Source organism: Daphnia pulicaria, chromosome 1 (genome assembly GCF_021234035.1).
Source record: "Daphnia pulicaria isolate SC F1-1A chromosome 1, SC_F0-13Bv2, whole genome shotgun sequence".
Classification (NCBI taxonomy): domain Eukaryota; kingdom Metazoa; phylum Arthropoda; class Branchiopoda; order Diplostraca; family Daphniidae; genus Daphnia; species Daphnia pulicaria.
Window position 1 is genome coordinate 13,292,601 of NC_060913.1, and position 20,210 is coordinate 13,312,810.

A 20,210-nucleotide genomic window follows, 5' to 3' on the forward strand; every position below is an offset into this window, starting at 1 on the left:
AGTGAGGTGGGACGGTACCATTAAAAATTCAGGCGTTCCTAAGTGTATCAAAGCCAATGAAAAACATTTTATACATTTGAGAAAAATGAAAGAAAAAAAAAATTTAAAAAAAAAAAAAGGAAAATTATGGTAAAATGTTCAATTTACGGTGTCCCGTCTTGAAATGCCAATGAGGTAAGAGCTTTTGAATGACCAATGTATTCTTTAGCTATCTCGCTCGTTTCTATACTCCACAGCCTTGCTGTGTTGTCGGACGAAGCTGGATAAACGAAATGTTTCATCAAGATAGGAAGACACAACCAGGATGAAGAATAGAAGAGTCAAGTACCTGTTATTGCGTATTGTGAATCGGCAGAGAAGGCAATGTCCCACACCCAGCGCTGGTTTTCAGTTTGCAGTGTGGAATGAAGGGAAAAATCGGAAGTCTTCCATAACTTGGCCGTTTGATCGGCTGACGTCGTGGCCAAGTACCTGCGAGATCAATTGTAAGATTGAAAAAGAAATTCAAAGAAAACGAGGCGAACGTATACTTTGCGTCAGGGCTGAATTTGCATTTGAGACCGTAACGTTTGTGAGCTAACAAACGGCTTTTCGGTCGCAACTGTGTTGGTGTCGAGCCTTCTTCGCCGTCCGGCAGTTTAGTCCCAGGGATGAGGCTCCAAACATAGCAGTTCCCCTTTATTTGTGTAGAGAGAGAAAAAACGAAAAAAAAAAAAAAAACACATTTCAAGACTTGGTTGGGAAACTAAGAATAAACATCAATAAGAGGCACCTTGTTATTAATAGCTGCCATGAAGTTTGCAGAAGAATCAATGGAAATGTCTTGAATGGAGGCATCTTGTTCTGGAATCTGTAAGTATTTGATTGATATTATAATTGAAATGGAAATACTTGAGGTATCAATACTAACCAGTTGTTCATTGTGATCGGTTCTCAGGTCCCTATGTAAGCAATGCATATGTTAGAATCATTCCCAACAGAATAAGAAAGGTACATAAAACCTTACCAGATGTGGATGACACCACTTTGGTCTCCCACCAATAGTTCACCTTGATTAGGATGCAAACAAACACAATTTACAGGGGCAGTGACTTGAAATATTCTGGAACATTGCAAATTTCTTGTCCTAGAATGACACAAATGAGAACTCATCAAACTATGTTTTTTTTCAATGATTCGAAGAAATTTGATACCTAAGATCCCAAACTCTTGCAGAACAGTCTTCTCCTCCAGTGTACATCCAGTGTCCATCTTCGTGAAATCCAACAGCAGTCACATTTCGTGAAATACCTTCATAATTGACTATGGGATTGGGGTTAGAAGAGTTGATTTCATACATGCGAATATGTTGATATCCTGCAGCTGCCAATAGCTGGCTGTCGGGGGTGATATCGAGAGCATTCACTTGCGATTCGGGATGAGTTACCGTCCGGGTACACACTCCCGAGTGGGCTTGCCAGAATTTAATTGAGTGATCATAACCTCCAGTGGCTAATATAACTTGATCTCCATTATTATTACCCATAAGGATTTATTATATTGTTTGACGTTTAAGTCAAACCAACAAAATAAATTTCCTTATTGTTTTTCTTCTGAAATCACTCTACTAGCAGACGATGATTAGAAACTCAAACTACGAGCCCAAGGCCGCATTGCCAAATTACGAAAGGTATGAAATTTAAAAAAAAAAGAAGAGAAATTTTCAAATTTCAAGTTTAAATCACACTTTATTGAACCGACAAGATTTCAACAATAATTTCTTCTTGTACAGACACAGGTATTTCTTCTGAATGTAGCAACATTATTTCAGGTGTAGGCGATACGGACTCATTGAAGTGGGGTAAGGCAGGACTGGCAGCACATTCATTTTCCACATTTGATTGCATGAAATTTGATTCGGCGGAGATGTTTCCTGGATCCGATTGCGTTGATTTATTAGAATCACCGAGATCTGTTTTTTTCATGATTCTTAAGAGTGTATTCTGACTCGGTAGGGGAAGAATGCCTTCGGATCTTAAATGCTTGTACGCTGAAGAACTTTTGTTTCTGATTCGTAAACATTCTTTGAGAAATTCGGGATCGTAACGCATTGCGCTGAATCGATCGTTTCTTCCAGGATTCACTGTTGCTTTGGCCATCATTGTTTTAACAACTAGCTGTTCCTAAAAGTGAGTAATTCTTGTAAATTAGCTGAAAAGAGAAATTTGACATATCAATTAATCATTACTTTGGGCTTCAAAAGCTTTATTTTCACATCAAAGCTATTCCAGTAAAGCTTCTTCCTTTCATTCCGCAAACCTTCTATGGTACCTGAAAGAGCCTGAAATTCAAAAAGAACTATTAAAGGATCATTCCGAGAAAAAATCCAACAATAATTTACCTCAATTTTAGAATTTGATCGTCTCAACCTTTGGTTGGTGGAACGCAGCCTCGATTTATAATCTTCTTTCGAATTTTTCAATTTCTTTGTCTTCTGATTATTTGTATTTCTCTTCAAATAATTTTTAAAAACGCGGCATTTTGAACAGAGAGCGGAAGCAGCAGGGTTTGCAATTCCCATGCACATTTTTGAGCGCCACAAATTGCCTTCCTTGATACCAGCACATTTACCCGTCACTTCGGTATCTGCTAGCGAATCATCCACAATTCCTTGACATATTCTTCGGTAATTGAAATCTTCAAGAATATTTGCTAAATCAGCTTTACTTCGAAACTCAAATTGCATATCTGGAGGCGTGATTGGTTTTCCATTCAGATACAACGCAACTTTGGTCATGGTGATAATTTTAACAGATTTGATAGTCATCACACCGTCATGGGAAAAAATATGACAAGAACAAACTAAATTGTTGTTTCGTTCGTTGAAGGACCAAGTCCATTCAGCTGTAGGAGTAGCGACACCATTAATGAAGTTGTGGTAACCCGCCATATCCAAATGGAGACTTTCCTGCTCATTCACAGTAGGGGTCGAAGAAGAACGAATAACGTAATTGTGATCCGATTCATTTGGGCCAGCATTTTCTTGTGCTTCCTGAGATGTAGCTGATTCGAAATTGCGCAATGTCGATGACGCAGCAGCACTCTCTTCTAGAGAAATTGGTGTTTGTGGAGGTACCAGTACGTAGCTGTGGTCAAAACTGCAAGACGCAGAAGAACTAACATCCATACGATCATTTTGCACCGTAGATGTGACCAAATTGCTCAGAGTACCATTTACATTTAGCCCACCGTCTACTGTTAGTGTGGGTTTATTTGGTACAGCAATATTATCCTGAACGACGATGTAGTGAGTTATAGGCCCATCAACTGGAAGAGGAATAGTATGGCTTGGGCCTGAAAAATTGATGCTTGATTCCGAAACAGTCTTAGTTTGAATGGGCAAACCACTTCCATCTTTAGGTTTAGGTAACAAAGGTGGATCTGTGAGAAGTTACATAATGAAAAATGAAAAATTTATTTGATAATTGAAAAAGAATCAGATAACAAATAGCAATGCAAAGTTACCTTTTGCTATTGGCAAAGTTTTAGAACTACAGGAATTTTTTAGGGTGGTTTTTGATTTCTGTGATGTTGAGCTGGACACTGTTGGTCTTGTCGATAAATGTCCTGATAAACAAAAAAATAAAATACAATCAAAATTGAAATCACAAGTAAAACCTAAAACGTTTAACACTCTTCTCTATATTGCTGTAAAAAAACAGACCTAAAAAATGTTTTGGGAGAGCACCAGCTTTTAGCATCCATCTAGAATAAGGGTAAAATTTGTCCTGAATTGTTCTTCCTTTTTCTATATCGTCGTCGTCAAAATGCCGACTACAAATCTTCGAAGAAGTGGTTAAGCCTCCCCTTGGAATTATGTCTTGCCAAATTTTTAATGAAGCTTTTGGCACACCAAAAACTCCGACATGAGCATTTTCTTTATCTCTTTTCCCGTAGCAACCACTAATAAAACACCGTTTGTGTTCTTTTTTCCCCATGTTAACAAAACAATGTTACACAATTCAACACAATTCAAAACAATTCACTAGTAGGTTGTTGAACGGCAATGTAACTATAAACCTCGGGACTCCCGACACCGACAGATGTGAGAGACGCCCCGAGACTAGCAGACTACATTTTTCTTAAATAACAAATACAATATACTATACACGAGTGTTCAACGCTAACTTCTGTACAGAAAATTACCCAATTATTTTATAATATTACCAATATGATACTTGGGATTTGAGCCTTCTTTTAATCTCCACCGGATGAAAGGATGAAACACACCTAGAATATTGTACCCTTTGACAATGTCAGAATCGTCAAAATGGCGATAGCACAGCTTCGATGTTTTGTGTAATTTTACGTTTGGCATTAGGTCTTGCCATGCATTGAAACTATTGCTTGGCACTCCAAATAATGTATAATTCTCTCTATTCTCGGCGTTTCCTGAATATCTATTAATGCAATTGGGAACTATACAATTTCGTGACGATGGCTTATTAGCTTTCGCCATTTTTTGTATTAAGTTGAGACTATCGCCGCTAGTGGCGGGAGATATATATATCGCATAATATTTTTGCATATGTTATAAATGTATATATCCGTCTCCGAGAGAATATTCCGCCATAAGAGACCGGTAACCATAGTTAATGGCTCTGGATATACCGTACAAGACCATGTTATGAAATTATTTCACGCGAAATAGATTTAAAAAAAATTAAATATTTATCACTAAGATGATGTTTATGATGTGCAATCAATCTTCAGTGTTTTAAAGGGTTGAACACACCTAAAATTTTGTACCTTTTGAGATTGCTGGAATCGTCAAACCAGAGTCGCACGTAACATCTGTAAGAACTTTTCTTTTTTTGGTTGGCTTGATTGACGGCAAGTCTTCAAACGAAAATGCGATTCAGTTGTTATTAAGTTTTGTTAAAAATAGAATAATTACCGAGGAAATGCTTTGGGTCAGCCCCAGAATTTAATCTCCAAACGGATAAAGGATGAAAGTCTCCAAGAAGGTAAATCCCCTTTTTAATATCACATTCATCAAAGTGTCGACTGCATATCCGAGATTTACTAGAGAATTTTTCGTTTGATACCAACTCTTTCCATCTCGAAAAACAATTTCTTGGCACACGAAAAAGGGCTGTTTTTTCTGCAGGATCCTTTAAACAATTTTTGATAATGCAGTTCTTGTTATTAAGCTCAGACATTTTCCATTTTTATTCTTTTCTAATGACGAGACGCCAAGGAACAATTTTTTTATGGCGAAAATAGTATGATCGAAGTTATTAGTTTACTCACTAGATGGATAACAACGGTAGCAAAAAGTGAAGAGGCGGAATGAAGAGGCGGAATAGAATTTGCTGCTTATTTTGCTCTAAAAAGTAAAAAGTAAAAAGTCAAGTGTTTAATTAATTATTGTTGTCATTTCCTGAATATCTACTGTAGGCAGCGTACGTACGCCGCAAGGTACCCGAAGGGAATGTTAACCTGGGTATACTATACTAGTTGGTATAGTAGTATTGGTATAGTTTTATAAAGGCAGAGCTATAGAATAGTTATAGAATAATAATAATATTCTGTTATAAAGGTAGGCATATTATTAATAGTAATAAATAATATTTAAAAAAAAAATGTTATGCCATTAGTTTCCGGAAGAATGTAATATGCAGAAATCAAGAAAGAGATGAAAAGCATATTTCCGCATGTATCTATCCAAACATTGAATACAAATTCAATTCCAAAAAACCTAATATGATATGGCGCGGCGTAAGGGTAAGGCGTGACTTTGGTGCGGCGGAGGCTTCGCCCCGCCACCCCACGTCACACCGGATTTTGTTAAAATTAAATGTAAGTAGCTACCTATCAGCACTTCTTGTACTGGAGATTGATAGCGTTTGGTGATAACATACAGTGACTTCTATTCTATCATGCAATATTACTCCAACAGGATGATAATTTTGAAAAGAAAAATAAGACAGGCTAGAGATGGTCCAATCAACGGCGGTACTCTACGATGATAACTTAAGACAAAAAAAGTACCATACAGTTCAAATCTAGCAGTAGTTAGTGATTACGAAATAATAACCATCACGTTTTAAACTATAACCGACAGAGAACACAGTACTACTTCTTTGACTACCAATTTTATTTTATCATACGGGCTTCAAGTCGATTATCACGTTACGTTTATATCCCTGTCACATGTCTCTGTATTATCGTCTGCTGTAACAGCTATTGAAATTCTGTCAAAAAGTAACAAGAACTCCGTTTGATCAAACACCTGAATCGATTGCAGCCAAATTTTCAGAATAGATGTAAAAAATTGTAAGCTACCGATTACTGCCATTGAAATGCAATAAAATTGTTGATTACAATCAATAATTGCAAAAAACTAGTGCATCCATCTATGTTGTGTTACGATAACTGCAATCAAGTGTTTAATTAATTACTGTAGGCAGCGTACGTACGCCGCAAGGTACCCGAAGGGAATGCTAAGGGTATTCTAGTTGGTATAGTAGTATTGGTATAGTTTTACAAAGACAGAGCTATAGAATAGTTATAGAATAATAAAAATATTCTGTTATAAAGGTAGGCCTATTATTAAGATGGATTAATAACATTAAAAAAAAATTTATGCCCTTAGTTTCCGGAAGATTGTAATAAGCAAAAATCGAGAAAGAGATTAAAAGAATATTTCCGCATGTTTCTATCCAAACATTAAATAAAAATTAAATTCCAAAAAAACCTTATATGATATGGCGCGGCGTAAGGGTAAGGCGTGACTTTGGTGCGGCGGAGGCTTCGCCCCGCCACCCCACGTCACACCGGATCTTGTTAAAATTAAATTTAAGTAACTACCTATCAGCACTTCTGTTGCTGGAGATTGATAGCGTTCGGTGATAACATACAGTGACTTCTATTCTATCATACAATAGTAGTCGATTGTCACGTTACGTTTATATCCCTGTCACATGTCTCTGTATTATCGTCTGCTATAACAGCTATTGAAATTCTGTCAAAAAGTAACCAGAACTCCGTTTGATCAAATGCCTGAATCGATTGCAGCCAAATTTTCAGAATAGATGTAAAAAATTGTAAGCTACCGATTACTGCCATTGAAATGCAATAAAATTGTTGATTACAATCAATAATTGCCAAAAACTAGTGCATCCATCTATGTAGTGTTACGAGAACTGAGGGTGCCAATGTAAACCATACTGCAAACGAAACTTTGACCAGTAACCCTTCGGGTAATTGTTGTCATTTCCTGAATATCTATTAATGCAATTGGGGACTACACAAATTTTTCCGTAACGAATTATCAGCCTTCGCATTTTTTCAAAATTGCCATTAGATGGCTCATGGCTGCTCTCCGACTTGTGAATGCCGCGAGCGCTGCGAGTACCGAGAAGGAAAGTCTGGCGTTGCTGTATGAAGTTGAAGAAGTGTGATCTCAAAATTCTTAATAAGGCATTTCGAAAAGTGATTCCAACGAGGAACGTTCTTCTGCTGTCTACAATTTATTGTGAGGTATTCTCGGTTTACAGTATTGAAAGAGTATTGTACTTAATTCAAGTTGTTGATTTTCAGATCTAATTTAAATGAAAGCCATCCTTCTAGTACAAATTGTTCGTAACTAATGTTCATGACAAAATGCAGGATACCATATTGGTTAAGGCATGACATTGAAGAGTGAGTTCTATGTCTTAAATTTTGTTTGATATTAGGCATGAGAAAGTGATTAAAACCATGAAGCAAAATGATCTGGTGTGACCCACAATTGTAATTAAGAATTCAAGATGGTATCTATTTATTCTTGCTGAAAAGTTTGAGAATATTCAGATCTGTTGGTCTTGGTACTTTTGCTGTGAAACCCTTCTGTGATGACATAATCTTTGATCTTATCTGATTCATATTTTTAAATTATTCATGTCAATTTATTGCCTGTGTAATTTAGAGCTAATTATTTCTCTTTTTAATAAAGGATTCTGTCAGTTTTTCACCATTGCATTCATCACATCACAGAAGGAATGAAGGGTGAGTGAATGGTTTTGTAAGGCATTAATAAAATGCTATAAGTTGTGATGAATGAAAAGGCCGAGTTAGAATCATATCTGAGATTTTCTCAACGATGTTGTAGGGTTGAGTTTTCTTAATTCCTCTACTTTATTGTGACGGATTTTTCGAAATGGTCATGAAAAAAATGTCCGAGAGCGTAACTGAATTCAAGATATGTGTTGCATATTCCTTCGATCGTACATTTTTACTGAAACGTTTTCTTTTGAACAGGATGGTGTTGCTACTGATATGGGATGTTGATTCAAGACTTTGCAGCAATCCAGTAACACATCATCAGACATGGCTACAAGGAGTTGGAAATGTGAGTAATTTGCTGTGTGCAAACGATATGTGAATATTTCTGTGATGAGAATTGTACAGAGAAGCAACATTCAAATGTTTCTATTGAAAGCTAACCAAAAGGATACTGATAATAATTGCTGTTCAAATTTGGTCTTGAACCTGATGTCATCATTGTTAATTATTGATTTAAAGCTTGTGTAGGTAGGGCTACTTGCTCGTTGTGATCGTCCACAATTCGTTACCAAGGGCATGTGATTACCACGACGTACTTGAAGGTGGGTCGTTAATTTCAGTTGATCTAATTATAAGCTTAGTGATGAGAAAAATAGCGGCGAGGGTTCAATGACTAAGCCTTGCCAAAAGGATACTGATTGGAAGTTGGTGGAATTAGTGTGAAAACTTAAGGCTGGTTATTAAGTACTACTTTGCTATACAGGTGGTTGATTCAAAGGTGGTTGGGTCGCAGGTGGTTGGTTGAAATGAAGGTGTATTGCTAGATGCTGACCTTTCAACACTGGTTGATGTGAGTATCATGGGTGTTTTATTTCTTCTTTGAAAGTAATTGATGAAAGTTCTGTATCCGTATTGATGGATGATGGTGTTACAAGCTCAACAGGCCTGATGCTCTAAATTAAATGTGGTCTTAAAAGGGTTATTTTCAAGGTAAGTCATCTTCCATTAATATTTAGGATTTGATAAAGGAGGATTGCTGTTACAGCAGTTACTTTGTGTAAAACGGTCGGGAGCAACACCAGCAGTAGTCTGCTGCACATCATCTATTTTTTCTTATGAACGGCGAGTGGACACAACTTATTATCTGAATTGGAACTTTCGTAAGTTAGAAGGTGATTTTTGTCCATTTTAAAAAATTGTTAGTGATGAAGCTATTGTATCCTTATTGATGGGTGACGGTATTACAAGCTCAACAGGCCTGATGCTCAATATTTAATGTGGTCTGAAGGGTGAGTTTCAAAGTTAATCATTTTCCATGAATATTTTGGATTCGATGTAGGAGTATTGCTGTTCGAGAAGTTACTTCTGTGTGTGTTTAACGGTCGGAAGCATCAGTAGCAGTAGCCTGCACAGCATCCATGTTTCAATATGAACGTCGGGTGGTGGAACCAATTTGTTAGCTGAATTGAAACCTACGTAAGTTAGAAGGCGGATTTTTTTATATGTTCAAAATTGTTAGTGATGAAGCTATTGTATCCTTATTGATGGATGACGGTATTACAAGCTCAACAGGCCTGATACGTTTTCAAATCTTGGCTGCTGTTTTTGATTGTTGGTTAAATTTTGAATGGAAATCTATCTTGTACAATTGTAGTTTCTACCCCTGGATTTAACTGAGTGGTTATAGCTGTTGGTGTCGGATCGAGTCAGCGAGAGGCTGTAATCTGAACATTAGGATTATTGCAGGTAAATTTTGAAGTAAACTTTTTTGTCAATAAGAATTGTTCATATCCGTATTGGAATTTTTTCTTGTGTTACTTCTCCCCAAGCTGAGTAAACTACTGTATGTCGGTTTTTATTACATTAGTTTACACCTGTTTGTATATTTGAATTATAAGCTTGTCGGTATTCTTCGTTTCCATCTGTGACGTGTCCGGTCATTGTTTGTGGCAGTAAAGTATGTAATAACATTGATCGTCCTCTCTGAATGGAGTTGGGCTTTATTCTACACGCTAACAATCTACCTACGATCGTAAAATACTAGGCGTCGAGAGAGTCACCGGAAATGTTACTTGCCGCACATGTTCTCTGTTAACAAACCGTTATCACTCCATTCGAATCAGGTATTAAGAAACATTTATTTTTCTTTTCTAAGCCATACTCAAATGAAAAATTTTGTTTCTTCAATAGAACTAGAAATACAAAGGTGATCAAATTTGACTACATGGTCAATTGAGTTGGACTATATCATGAGGTTAAGCATCTAGCCCATTGTCGTTCAAGATTTCCATCACGGTCCCAAGAAAAAGTCGCCGTCTAGAATCTACTCATCGGTGAAAATCCAGGACCGTGAAGGAAATATCAACTTAGGTCAAACAGCAGTTGCGCTATACGTATTACCCTAACCCATCAACTATAAGAGGGTTACTCCTGGAACATCAACGGGTGTTGTTCGTCTAATAATCATTCGTAAACAAAGTTATGTTGCTCGAAAACAAGTCGACATACCTTTTGTCTACACAGCCGGATTTGGTGTCTGGCATATTCAATTATTCAATCTCCAAAGATGGCAAAATCAACACACTAGTTTCGAATCATTATACATGTGAGTTGAGAGAAAGAACTATTCATAAAAATTGATTTATTTTATTTTTCTAATTATACTAACTTTTATTTTGTTGCCATTCGTTGCGATTTCATAGAAAACTAGCTATGGGAAATTTCCATGATTCCTCTAGAATTCTAAATGATCAGGACGATGTAACACCTTCGTACAACTACGTAAACTTTTAGTTCTTCATCTTTTTAGTGTAAGAGTCAACCATTCTCGTCCCAGTTGCAAACATTATTCTTGGCTTGAATATTCAGGCTGCACTAAGCAAGTAAGTCTCCCGCCACTCGCTTTAGATAAGAATAAAATGCAAGTTTTTGCTACTGTTGCTGCTTTTAATTAATTTTTGTTTGTGACTTGTTTTTTTGTTCGTCTCCTGTAGCAGACGTTTCTAGACAGAATTGACCACGCTACGAACGAAATTCTTCTGCTACAGGAGACAACAAAAAAACCAGTCACAAACAAAAATTAATTAAAAATTAACCAGATGGAATTGGGGATAGAAATAAAAATTAGGTAATAGAGAAATGAATAAAGTATTCACTGTTAGGAAGAAAAGGGGGAAATCAAAGTTATAGGTAAGAAAACAACTGTTTTAACGGGAAGAAGTTGTTTTTTCCATAAGACGCTGTAGGTGACACAGATCAAGTTGGACACAAATGAGATTTTCGAATTTGCGGAGAATGCGCAACGCAGGATGTCCAACTACTCCATTAAGTGTCAACGAGCTAGAGCGGACATTGTTTTCATGTTACTGTAAAAGTTTCTTTTTTCTGGCACTAGACGGCAAAGCCTTTGATCATTTTCCACTCAGTTTAATCACGTTTACTTTGCACATCTCTAAAGAATTTTCTCAAGGTTACTTCACAAAATTTTTGTGATAACTGTCAGTTTCTGTTTCGACAACAAAGCTCACTTGTTAGATTTTTTATAATGTGTTTTTTTTTCTACTTCCGGTTTTCTCTTTTCAGTCAGTAATTCAGTAAATATTCATCTGACGTACAAAAGAACGAAATATTCGTGATCCTCGTTGAATTTGTGGTAAAGTTCATGTTTTATTTTTTACGAAAGCGTACTTCCGGTTTCGAAAATTTTCCTGAACAGTTCAGGAAAATTCGCGATTTTGGCCAAATTTTAGATTTCGTTCAAATCACACCTAATCGACCCCAAATTTCACGTAGATCACGAATATTTAGTTTATTTTGACGACAGCGTAATGGTTAAGGAGATATTGCTTACTTTCGGTATACTTTCGGAAAATTTGCATAATACTAGCAAGTGAGCTTTGTTCTCTGTCGAATTCTAAACACTCCATGCTAATTTAAGAAAGATAAATGGTCTTTTTGATTATACTTTTATGACTTTTTTGACCATCTATTCATCTAAAGCCTGTCCTTTAGATGGTATTGCAACTGTAGAACTCCAAAGACAGAACTCTCTATTTAAATGTTATTAAAATTACCCGACAATAGAACTCCAGTCATCCAGTGTCCGACAGTAGAACTAATTTTAAAAAAATATTGGAGTCCTATTGTCGGACACTGGAGTTCTTTTGTCGGGTATTTTTAATAAGGAGTTCTACTGTCGCATACATAGAAATTTTTAAAATTTATTTAAAATATTGGGGTTCTATTGTCGGTGGAGTTCTTCTGTCTTTGGAGTTATACTGATTTTTACCCCTTTTTGAGTTTCGAGTTTTGGACGTGTCAAATAGATGGCGTGAAAGAATGTTGTGTCAGATATCGGCTCGTTGTGAAAAGTTCAGCTACAGCTATTTTCGTCGAAAATTACCAATGATTCAATGAATTCGTTGGTAAATTGACTAGATTTCGTGTGCAATTTGTTTGGCATGTGTTCTTTAACGTTTATGTGTTTAATATCATCATCAGTTCTCATCCATTTCCAGGAGAAAATGTGAAAGGTGCATTAAGCCTGTACTGTCAACTATTGTGTTCAAAATCCTGGTATCCTACTGAATATGTCATACAAATGACAGAGTGGTAACAACCAATGCTAGCTTCATGGTACAGTATTGCTGGAACATATATTCTTCTCATCTTTTATTAGGATTCATCACTATTATTGGCTGTGAATCATTCTATGGGACTTGCCAGATCACCAACCCCAGCATGGACCAATCTCTCATTCCATCTTCTAGAGAACCTTGTATAACTTGTTGGTGGTTTAGTGTGTAAGATTACTTGTCATGTCACTTAATAACTTATTTTTCTGCATTCTTGTTTGTATTTAAAGTATTGTTCTGCACTTACGCCTATCTATGTTTAAGTTTAATTATTCTATTAGATCATAGACATAAAGCACATTGATGCCACAAATTATATATACAAGGTAACTTTATTTTTTATTTACAGGTTCTTAGGTTTCTAATGTTGCATGACATGAGAAGTCATGTCCATTGATTAAAAAGGACTGACTATACAGTCAAGGTAACCCATTGGCTGCTACCATTGAATATCCCCTTTTACTACATGAAAATGTAATCAGGCCATTTTGATTTGAGGTATTGCTTTCTGTTGTTACAATTTTATTGTTAATAACTGTTGTCCTAATAAATGTTCTGCCTATAGGGTAAATCTTTTGCTTCTTATCATGGACTTCATCCATTGTTGAAAACCAATGAGTCAATATCAACCAGGAGGAAAAGAGTGCGCTGGTCGAACGGGGACTTGCAAGCTTAGCCGGATAGCCTACTATAGTCGATCTCGTAATAACTGTTCCTCAACTCTTTGCTGTTATTCCGGTTTCTCCTACCATCTCCCTGTCTGCAGTCAATTAAGGCAGTGTCTCCCCCTGTCCCCCCCTGTCTCCCCCTGTCTCCGTCTCGATGGACTCCATGTGCGAATTTTAAAAGCAATTAATCACCCAAATGAGACTAAATGGTTAGGTTTGTTTTATTTGGGTATAAGTTGTTTTAAAACTTGTACCCATAAAACAATAGTGTTGTACCGGACGCTTTGTTTATTAAATTTTTAATCATTTTGGTAATAAAATATATTTAATTTAATTAAAATTTCATTAGAATATATTTCATTCAATTAGATTTTATTTAATTTAATATATAATATTAAATGCAATTACAATATTATTTGTTATTTATTAATTAGTTTAGATTTTATATTTGATTGTGTAATTGTATGTTTTAACGAGTTTAATACATGATATGAGATAAAATAGCAATTAAGTTTCAAAATTCAACATGTTTAAGTTTCAAGTATACAGTAAATAACTTTAACATTGCTTGAATACTGCAGTTATAACTTCATGTCAAAGAATTTTCACCAACCAGAGCTGCAACACACCACATTGGAAAAGGTTTAAGTTTCAAGTATACAGTAAATAACCTTAGTAGATGACCAGTAAATGACCTCGCTCGAGACAACCGCAGTTATAACTTCATGTCAAAGAACTTTCACCAACCTGAGCTGCAACACACCACATTGGGAAACAAAACACCATCAAATAGTCTGAATTATACACTACACTGATGGAACACAAAACAGACATAATATTTCAGTAGACCACCAGTAGGGGATAAGGGGCCTTGGTGTAGTAGGCAGAAGCAGCATACATAATTTTGTAGTATTCTGTCCTACAGTAGTGTAGTACTTGGAGACCTCGTTGTTGTGTAGCGTGGCAGCGATGTAGTGGTTCGGTATCAGTCATATCCAGGAAACATCAATACACCAGTGATCAACCCAACCTTCAGCGCTATCTAGTCAATGAAACAATAAAAAATTTGAAAATTTACTGTTCATATCAACTACCAAAATGAGATAGAATTGATTCACAACTGGAAACAAATGAATATTTACCTAAGATTAGAAACCGATTTTATACAATGAAGAAGGTAGTTGGTGACAGATAGAGAGCTGCAGAAGGTTGTAGTGCAGTTCTTGGACGCTTCGGTGTAGTATTCGACCGCTTCGGTGTAGTATTAAGCTTTAGCCTCGGTGTAGTAGCTGTGAGAAAAAAAGTAATTTGGAGCATCAGTATGGTGAGCTAGAAAAGCGTAGATTGTAGTGTAACGTTTTAGGTCTTACCTTGGAGCTTTGATGGTGTAGAACTTGGAAGACTCACTGTAGTACTCAGGCGCTTTCGTGATGTAACTCGGGGCAGAGTAATAGTTCGGTGTAGAAGCTCGGGGCAGCATAATTTTCGTGTTGTATTCGGAAGCCTTGGTAGTGCAGTATTTAAGAGCCTCTTAGTTTAGTAAGTGGTGTTGCTCATGTTGACGTTGTGTAGTAAGGCGGCGACGTAGTGTACTTTTCTTTCGCTGCTGTCGCTTGATATCCACCATACACAGGAAACATTAGTACACCAGTGGTCGACCCAGCCATCATCGATACATCCAACAGCAGCATGACCCCATAGTTCCCTAGATAATAAATTGAACATAAATATGTAATAACAACTAGCATATTAACAAAATAAAGGTAAAGCTCATTTACAATTCTATGTAAAAGAAAAATATTTACCCATGATTGCAAACTAGTATACGACAAAGAATAAAGTTGATGACAAATAGTTCACTGTATTTACTGTTGCCGTGTTGGAGATAATCCATCGACTATTTTCTTTCGCCTTTTCCCTCCTTTTATCGACTGAAATAAATGATTTTATATTCAAAAATGTTATACTAAGGAGCACTGGTGGCTTGGAGAATACTTACGTTCCTCGGTGTAGTAGACTGGAGCACCGTACGTTTTTGATGCAGTACGACGTTTCGTTTCGACCTTTTCGATGCAGTACTTTGGAGCTTCGCTGTAGTAGTTATGGCGTAGGTTGCGGTGTAGTAGTTATAGCGTAGGTTGCGGTGTAGTAAACTGAAGTCTCCGTGCAGTATTTTAGTTAACGTAGTACGAAGAAGCAGCTGTGTAGTAATTCGAAGCTATGAAGTACTCCGCTACCTCAGTTGTGGTTGTGTAACTTGAAGCATTGTAGTAGTTAGGCGCTTCGGCGTAGTTGTCAGCCGCTTTGGTGGTGTAGTAAGTTTAAGCATCGGTGTAATAACTGAAGCAGAGTAATACTTGAAGTTTCGATGAAGTGGGTTGATGTTGCACACGTAGTGGTGTAGTACACAGGTGCCTTGGTGGTGTAGTACTTAGGAAATACGATGTAGTTAGCTGGAGCAACGTAGGTTGTGGTGTAGTACTCCAGGGACTTAGTGAGTCGCGGTTCAGAAGGTGGCGCAGCATAAGTAGCCGTTAGTACTTCGGTGATTTGGTGGTGTAGTACTACGGAGCCATGGTGTACAGTGTACACGGGCCCTTTGGTGATGCAGTTCGGAGCAGCATAAGTTGTAGTGTAATAATCTGGAGCCTCGATGATGTGGTATTTAAAAACAATCAACAGCAGCACGACGCCATAGTTTACTAGACAATAAATAGATAATAATAATAAATTAACTAAACAAAAAATTTAGTTACAATCCAATAATTAAATGAAACTAGCCATCAAGCATTACCTTAACGTGTGTACAGGTGGCAAGAGACGAGACGACACATCGACAAAAGGCAGCCGATAAAACATGTCCGACAGCCACCAGGCAACTTCAACTATTTTGCACAACCATTCAACACTGCAAGAACACCAACATTAGGTAAATCTCATTGAAATACTATGTTGAACTGAGTGTCTGCACAAGCTCCATTTCAAGACATCTCAACTGGAAAATGACGGCAAAACCACTGCTCACATTATGAACGCTGCATCAACACCATTGGCAGTTCCAACATCAAACTAAGGAACCCTATAACTTGAAGGAAAACAATGAACCAATTACATTTTCAAATACGAAAAAAGGGCAATTTTGTTTTATAAAAAAAATTACAATTCTTTACAAGCTGGTTGCTCTTAATTAGAAACATTAAGTTGTTGTAAAATGTCATCTATATCAAGAATTCAATGTTCTAATAACTCAATTCCTAACAAGACACAGATGTAGCACACATACCTTTCGAGTAGACTCAAATTTAGACAAATGCTAACCCACTCAAGTTTTCTATCAAGAAAATTGAATGTCTGCAAAAGCTCGTGGCATAACTCAATTGAAACAATTTGCAAAACAAAATGCAATGAAGCTCAGACCTTACTACTCAACTGTTAATGTAATAATAAAAATCAATTAATATTTGAAACAAAGTAAAAAAAATGTAATTCAGTCACAAAGTCTTGAATTAAAAAGTTAAGCAACATAATTACTTTTTATTGTTCTGCATGGAACGAAACGTGCAACATGCAGCAAGAGACGACATTGTAGAAATGTACAGCAGGTCACATGCAATTGCCAATTATGAATTAAAGGCAATGCTACACGTAATGAACCACACAAAAAATTACATTTTATAAAATTAAAGAATAAAAGATGGAATTACCATGTCTGTGATAAAAAATGTCACGTAATGACGTAAGAAAGTACCCAACAATGACTAAATTCAACCTGCTCGGACACCTTTTCAACAGCAAGACTGGAAGACTGTTTCGTCAGACGCCTCATCACTTTGACAGTTTGATGACCCATCCCCCTACAACTACATCCCTCTAGAAACCAACACACTAGAGCTGAATAGTTCAATCCCTAAACACACTGAAATACTTAGCTACCTAATGACAGACTGACAGCCCTTAGCATCCACGGACGACTAGAATGGGACGGAAAATAAACGAAATATTCGTCATCTCCGTGAAATAAAGAAAGCTACATTTAGTAGATAAAAAAATATCGAAAAATGAACAGGTGAGCTTTCTTGTTGGAATAATTATCGTCAGTCATCACCATTCACCAAAAAGTTACCACACAATAACTGCCGATAAATTTTTACAGAGATGTGCAAAATAACTGAAACTGACTAATTTGACAGCTGAAAATGATCAAAGGCTTTATAATAAAGCCACTCGAAATAAAATGGCCTGATTTAGAAATGATTGCCATTGCCATGGTTAGCTATACAATGATTGCCATTGCCATGGTTAGCTATACAATTTGAGCATGCTCATGCCATCTGGTAATGACGAATGAAACTAATACAGTTGATGCCATAGTTGCCATGGTGACGTCAAAGCAACTGCCGATGTTACGATTTTCAATTTATTGTTTGGAAGGCTGATTTCCGATGACCGTTTTTAAACTCATCTTCATTAATTTAGTAAGGTTATTTTTCTGAGCATTAAAGATATGTAAATTTCAGAATTTAATTTTCTTTAGTTCTTGGTTTTCTTGGTGGCTTTTGCTTGGATTCCAGTCATCATTGCTGGTTTGAGCTCATCATTTAGGAGAGGTAGTTGTTATTAATACATCATGGCTTTGTCATTAGATTCTGCCACACAGCAAGTCCAAGTATGGTTGATTTAATCAGTTGTTTAAGATATTTACTTAGTTGTAATTTGGATTGGGTGCAGGAACGGTTGAAGGGGATCTACAAGTTGGTCAAGCAGATTCAAGAAGAGAAAGTTCGTAATGAAGGCAACTTAAATGCTGTTATCAAAGCTCATGAAAAACTTCAGTCAGATGACAAAATTTCTCCATATCACAAGGTATTTCTATTCCCATATCACTAATTAATCAGCACTAATGAATGCCTATAAAATTATCAGTCTAAATTAAAAGGACTGTATTGCTCTGTGGTGGCTGATGCTGAAAAAGAAGAGGACCTTATTCGTAAGGCATTAAGCAAAATCTATGAAATTCGCGTCATCAGACATGAAAGGAGAATTCAGGTTATTCCCAAGAACGTAAACTTAGAAAATTTCACCTAACATTGTACTAACATTCTTGTTCAGGCAAAACAAGCTGGCAGTAAGGAAACTATAAGAAGAGGTGCTCTCATGAAAATGCTTCTCGTTACTGCTCAAACTCTCCCGCTGTGGATCAGTAAGTCAGGACAACAGCCACCAGCATTATGTGGAGCAGTTCCAGCTGACCCAACTTACGTTGCCAAAGTATTACATTATTCGAATGTCATAAACTGTTAATTGACTAACCGAAACACCTTATCTGTATGTCAGCTGGGAGATATTGTTGCGGCTTTGGTAAAGAGTACAGACGGCGATGAGAATTGGATTTTGGCAGAAGTCGTTCAATATTTAGCTTCTTCTGGGCGCTATGAAGTGGATGATATTGACGAGGAACAGAAAGAGCGACACACTTTAAGCAAACGCAGAGTAATTCCTCTTCCTTTGATGCGAGCTAATCCTGAAACCGATCCCGATGCTTTGTTCCCAAAAGGAGCCACTGGTAAAAACAAAACAAAACAATCGCAAATTTTAGCAGATCCGACGTTAGCATATTATTAACATACTAAACATTTGTTTTTAGTCATGGCTTTGTATCCACAAACGACCTGTTTTTACAAAGCGGTAATCAATCAATTACCCCAAACAGCTCAAGATGAATACCAAGTTCTTTTTGAAGATTCTAGCTATACTGAAGGATTCAGTCCGCCTTTGATGGTGGCGCAACGATATGTCATAGCTATCAAAGAGAAAAAGAAATGATTTCAAATACATTTGACCCTTTTTTCTATTCTCTCTTCTGTACAGCAGGATTTGTGTTTTTCACTACTTCTTCCAACCACGTCTGAAACATGAAATAGAATCTTAAATGGGAGAGTTTTTGAATCCGTAGTCGGCGTAGTCAGAAGGCTTCATTTTATCGGAAACTTTAGGGAAGTTCGGATCTCCTGGGTAAACTGCGGTTCTGGAGCCGAAAATCGCAAATCCTTTCTTGCGAGTCCAGTCCTAAAAGTTAAAATGTAGTATTTTCGGTGCTGTCCACTATTAAAGGCAAATACTTACATGAGAGTTGTACTTCAGATTGTATGTAATTCCCAAAACCAGCCATCCAGCAAGAAGATATTTACCAACCCAATAGCGAGTAATCTGAGTTTTGTCTCCCTATGAATAAGAAAAAGAATTAGAACACACATTTTATGAATTATGTAGTAGTCTCACAACCACAAAAAATGGACAGTTAACTAATTTTTAAAAGTAAAGTGTTGTAGTTCACATTACATCTGCTTGAACTAAATCGGGGGAAATGTTACCCATAACAAAAGTTTTAAGTTCTGCTAATACTTATTATTACTTACCAATCTAGATTGAAGTTTAGAAAAGACAAAATCAAGGGGAAAACGATATGCTCGACGGATTGGATTCATTTCCATTTGGCTGGCACTAAATTGCGTACGAGGTTCATGGTGGCCCAACTCCTGAGCTTTGAGCCATTTTTTTCGCCATTCACGATCCAAATCGGTCATCGTTCCATCCAAACGAGCTCTTTCATTCTCGTAGGGGCCCCTGATGGTCATGGGTCGAGAAGTAGGTTCCGTCATCTTCGAATTTTGTTGATAAATTCGTAAAATTTACTCGAGAACTCAGAACTGGGGATTCAACAATCCACTGCAGCAGAAGACTTTTCAGTTGAGAGTCGAGAGTCGAAACGATGAGCAACTGATGAAGCCAGGGAGTTGTTTCAGATTGTTTTCGGCAGATGTCGTGATAAGGCATCTGGCGACGAATAACAGAAACACCTTTTGCGATCTTGTTAATTATT

General features: G+C 36.8%; 4 protein-coding genes and 3 long non-coding RNA genes across 17 annotated transcripts in view; 3 read left to right on the forward strand and 4 right to left on the reverse strand.

Annotated features, from left to right (window-relative positions):
- Positions 1-27: 27 nt before the first annotated feature.
- LOC124336249 (target of rapamycin complex subunit lst8-like) lies at positions 28-1,637 on the reverse strand. The gene is made up of 7 exons (XM_046789981.1): positions 1,194-1,637; positions 1,007-1,126; positions 911-941; positions 773-850; positions 531-676; positions 329-471; positions 28-259 (listed from the first exon to the last, which is right to left on the reverse strand). Exons 1-7 carry the CDS (start codon positions 1,523-1,525, stop codon positions 144-146), a joined length of 966 nt encoding a protein of 321 aa, XP_046645937.1. The 5' UTR covers positions 1,526-1,637; the 3' UTR covers positions 28-143.
- A 70-nt stretch (positions 1,638-1,707) lies between these two features.
- On the reverse strand, positions 1,708-5,278 carry LOC124333400. 4 transcript variants are annotated; one of them, XM_046788965.1, is made up of 6 exons: positions 4,937-5,278; positions 4,789-4,878; positions 3,505-3,606; positions 2,381-3,420; positions 2,228-2,320; positions 1,708-2,162 (listed from the first exon to the last, which is right to left on the reverse strand). In XM_046788965.1, exons 1-6 carry the CDS (start codon positions 5,199-5,201, stop codon positions 1,728-1,730), a joined length of 2,025 nt encoding a protein of 674 aa, XP_046644921.1. In that variant the 5' UTR covers positions 5,202-5,278; the 3' UTR covers positions 1,708-1,727. The 4 variants fall into 4 exon arrangements, with proteins under 4 accessions (XP_046644921.1, XP_046644919.1, XP_046644918.1 ...); XM_046788963.1 differs by having other exon boundaries at positions 4,207-4,878; positions 4,937-4,986; XM_046788962.1 differs by lacking the exon at positions 4,937-5,278 and adding an exon at positions 4,207-4,640 and having other exon boundaries at positions 4,789-4,879.
- Positions 5,279-7,318: 2,040 nt separating this feature from the next.
- Positions 7,319-20,210, forward strand: part of LOC124337633 — a 99,407-nt gene continuing 86,515 nt past the window's right edge. The window contains exons 1-9 of one of the 3 annotated variants that reach the window (XR_006917483.1): positions 7,319-7,524; positions 7,585-7,686; positions 7,979-8,031; positions 8,284-8,374; positions 8,548-8,630; positions 8,792-8,878; positions 9,045-9,188; positions 9,368-9,504; positions 9,683-9,774. This is a non-coding gene — a long non-coding RNA (uncharacterized LOC124337633). The remainder of the gene's footprint in view (positions 7,525-7,584; positions 7,687-7,978; positions 8,032-8,283; positions 8,375-8,547; positions 8,631-8,791; positions 8,879-9,044; positions 9,189-9,367; positions 9,505-9,682; positions 9,775-20,210) is intronic. The other 2 variants (XR_006917490.1, XR_006917481.1) reach the window with 2 other exon arrangements.
- Positions 12,289-13,605, forward strand: LOC124338051. 2 transcript variants are annotated; one of them, XR_006917639.1, is made up of 5 exons: positions 12,289-12,452; positions 12,546-12,639; positions 12,707-12,830; positions 13,012-13,160; positions 13,228-13,605. It is a non-coding gene; the product is annotated as an uncharacterized LOC124338051 (long non-coding RNA). The 2 variants fall into 2 exon arrangements; XR_006917638.1 differs by lacking the exon at positions 12,289-12,452 and having other exon boundaries at positions 12,478-12,639.
- LOC124337619 lies at positions 13,838-17,181 on the reverse strand. Of its 4 annotated transcripts, XR_006917444.1 has the most exons (10): positions 17,035-17,181; positions 16,862-16,969; positions 16,614-16,759; positions 16,125-16,415; positions 15,688-16,032; positions 15,330-15,632; positions 15,136-15,261; positions 14,701-15,035; positions 14,473-14,619; positions 13,838-14,372 (listed from the first exon to the last, which is right to left on the reverse strand). It is a non-coding gene; the product is annotated as an uncharacterized LOC124337619 (long non-coding RNA). The 4 variants fall into 4 exon arrangements; XR_006917462.1 differs by lacking the exon at positions 15,688-16,032 and having other exon boundaries at positions 13,838-14,368; positions 15,330-15,670; positions 17,035-17,175; XR_006917453.1 differs by lacking the exon at positions 15,688-16,032 and having other exon boundaries at positions 15,330-15,670; positions 17,035-17,175.
- Positions 17,700-19,181, forward strand: LOC124336403 (SAGA-associated factor 29-like). 2 transcript variants are annotated; one of them, XM_046790204.1, is made up of 7 exons: positions 17,700-17,805; positions 17,865-17,996; positions 18,059-18,193; positions 18,254-18,376; positions 18,440-18,598; positions 18,665-18,893; positions 18,975-19,181. In XM_046790204.1, exons 2-7 carry the CDS (start codon positions 17,958-17,960, stop codon positions 19,151-19,153), a joined length of 864 nt encoding a protein of 287 aa, XP_046646160.1. In that variant the 5' UTR covers positions 17,700-17,805; positions 17,865-17,957; the 3' UTR covers positions 19,154-19,181. The 2 variants fall into 2 exon arrangements, with proteins under 2 accessions (XP_046646160.1, XP_046646168.1); XM_046790212.1 differs by having other exon boundaries at positions 17,902-17,996.
- On the reverse strand, positions 19,161-20,106 carry LOC124337079. Its single transcript, XM_046791114.1, has 3 exons — positions 19,747-20,106; positions 19,454-19,552; positions 19,161-19,396 (listed from the first exon to the last, which is right to left on the reverse strand). The coding sequence occupies exons 1-3, from the start codon at positions 19,987-19,989 to the stop codon at positions 19,256-19,258; spliced, it is 483 nt and encodes a 160-aa protein (XP_046647070.1). The 5' UTR covers positions 19,990-20,106; the 3' UTR covers positions 19,161-19,255.

Coding starts and splice junctions, on each gene's coding strand:
- LOC124336249 (XM_046789981.1), bottom strand. CDS start 1,525: ATGGGTAATAATAATGGAGATCAAGTTATATTAGCCACTGGAGGTTAT. Junction 942..1,006: donor AGTGGTGTCATCCACATCTG/GTAAGGTTTTAT, acceptor TTGCTTACATAG/GGACCTGAGAACCGATCACA. Junction 677..772: donor TGGCAGCTATTAATAACAAG/GTGCCTCTTATT, acceptor ACACAAATAAAG/GGGAACTGCTATGTTTGGAG.
- LOC124333400 (XM_046788963.1), bottom strand. CDS start 4,567: ATGCAAAAATATTATGCGATATATATATCTCCCGCCACTAGCGGCGAT. Junction 3,607..4,206: donor AAATCCCAAGTATCATATTG/GTAATATTATAA, acceptor TTTGTTTATCAG/GACATTTATCGACAAGACCA. Junction 2,163..2,227: donor TAAAGCTTTTGAAGCCCAAA/GTAATGATTAAT, acceptor ACTCACTTTTAG/GAACAGCTAGTTGTTAAAAC.
- LOC124336403 (XM_046790204.1), top strand. CDS start 17,958: ATGGCTTTGTCATTAGATTCTGCCACACAGCAAGTCCAA. Junction 18,194..18,253: donor AAATTTCTCCATATCACAAG/GTATTTCTATTC, acceptor TAAAATTATCAG/TCTAAATTAAAAGGACTGTA. Junction 18,377..18,439: donor GACATGAAAGGAGAATTCAG/GTTATTCCCAAG, acceptor ATTCTTGTTCAG/GCAAAACAAGCTGGCAGTAA.
- LOC124337079 (XM_046791114.1), bottom strand. CDS start 19,989: ATGACGGAACCTACTTCTCGACCCATGACCATCAGGGGCCCCTACGAG. Junction 19,553..19,746: donor CTAAACTTCAATCTAGATTG/GTAAGTAATAAT, acceptor TCTTATTCATAG/GGAGACAAAACTCAGATTAC. Junction 19,397..19,453: donor ATCTGAAGTACAACTCTCAT/GTAAGTATTTGC, acceptor TTTAACTTTTAG/GACTGGACTCGCAAGAAAGG.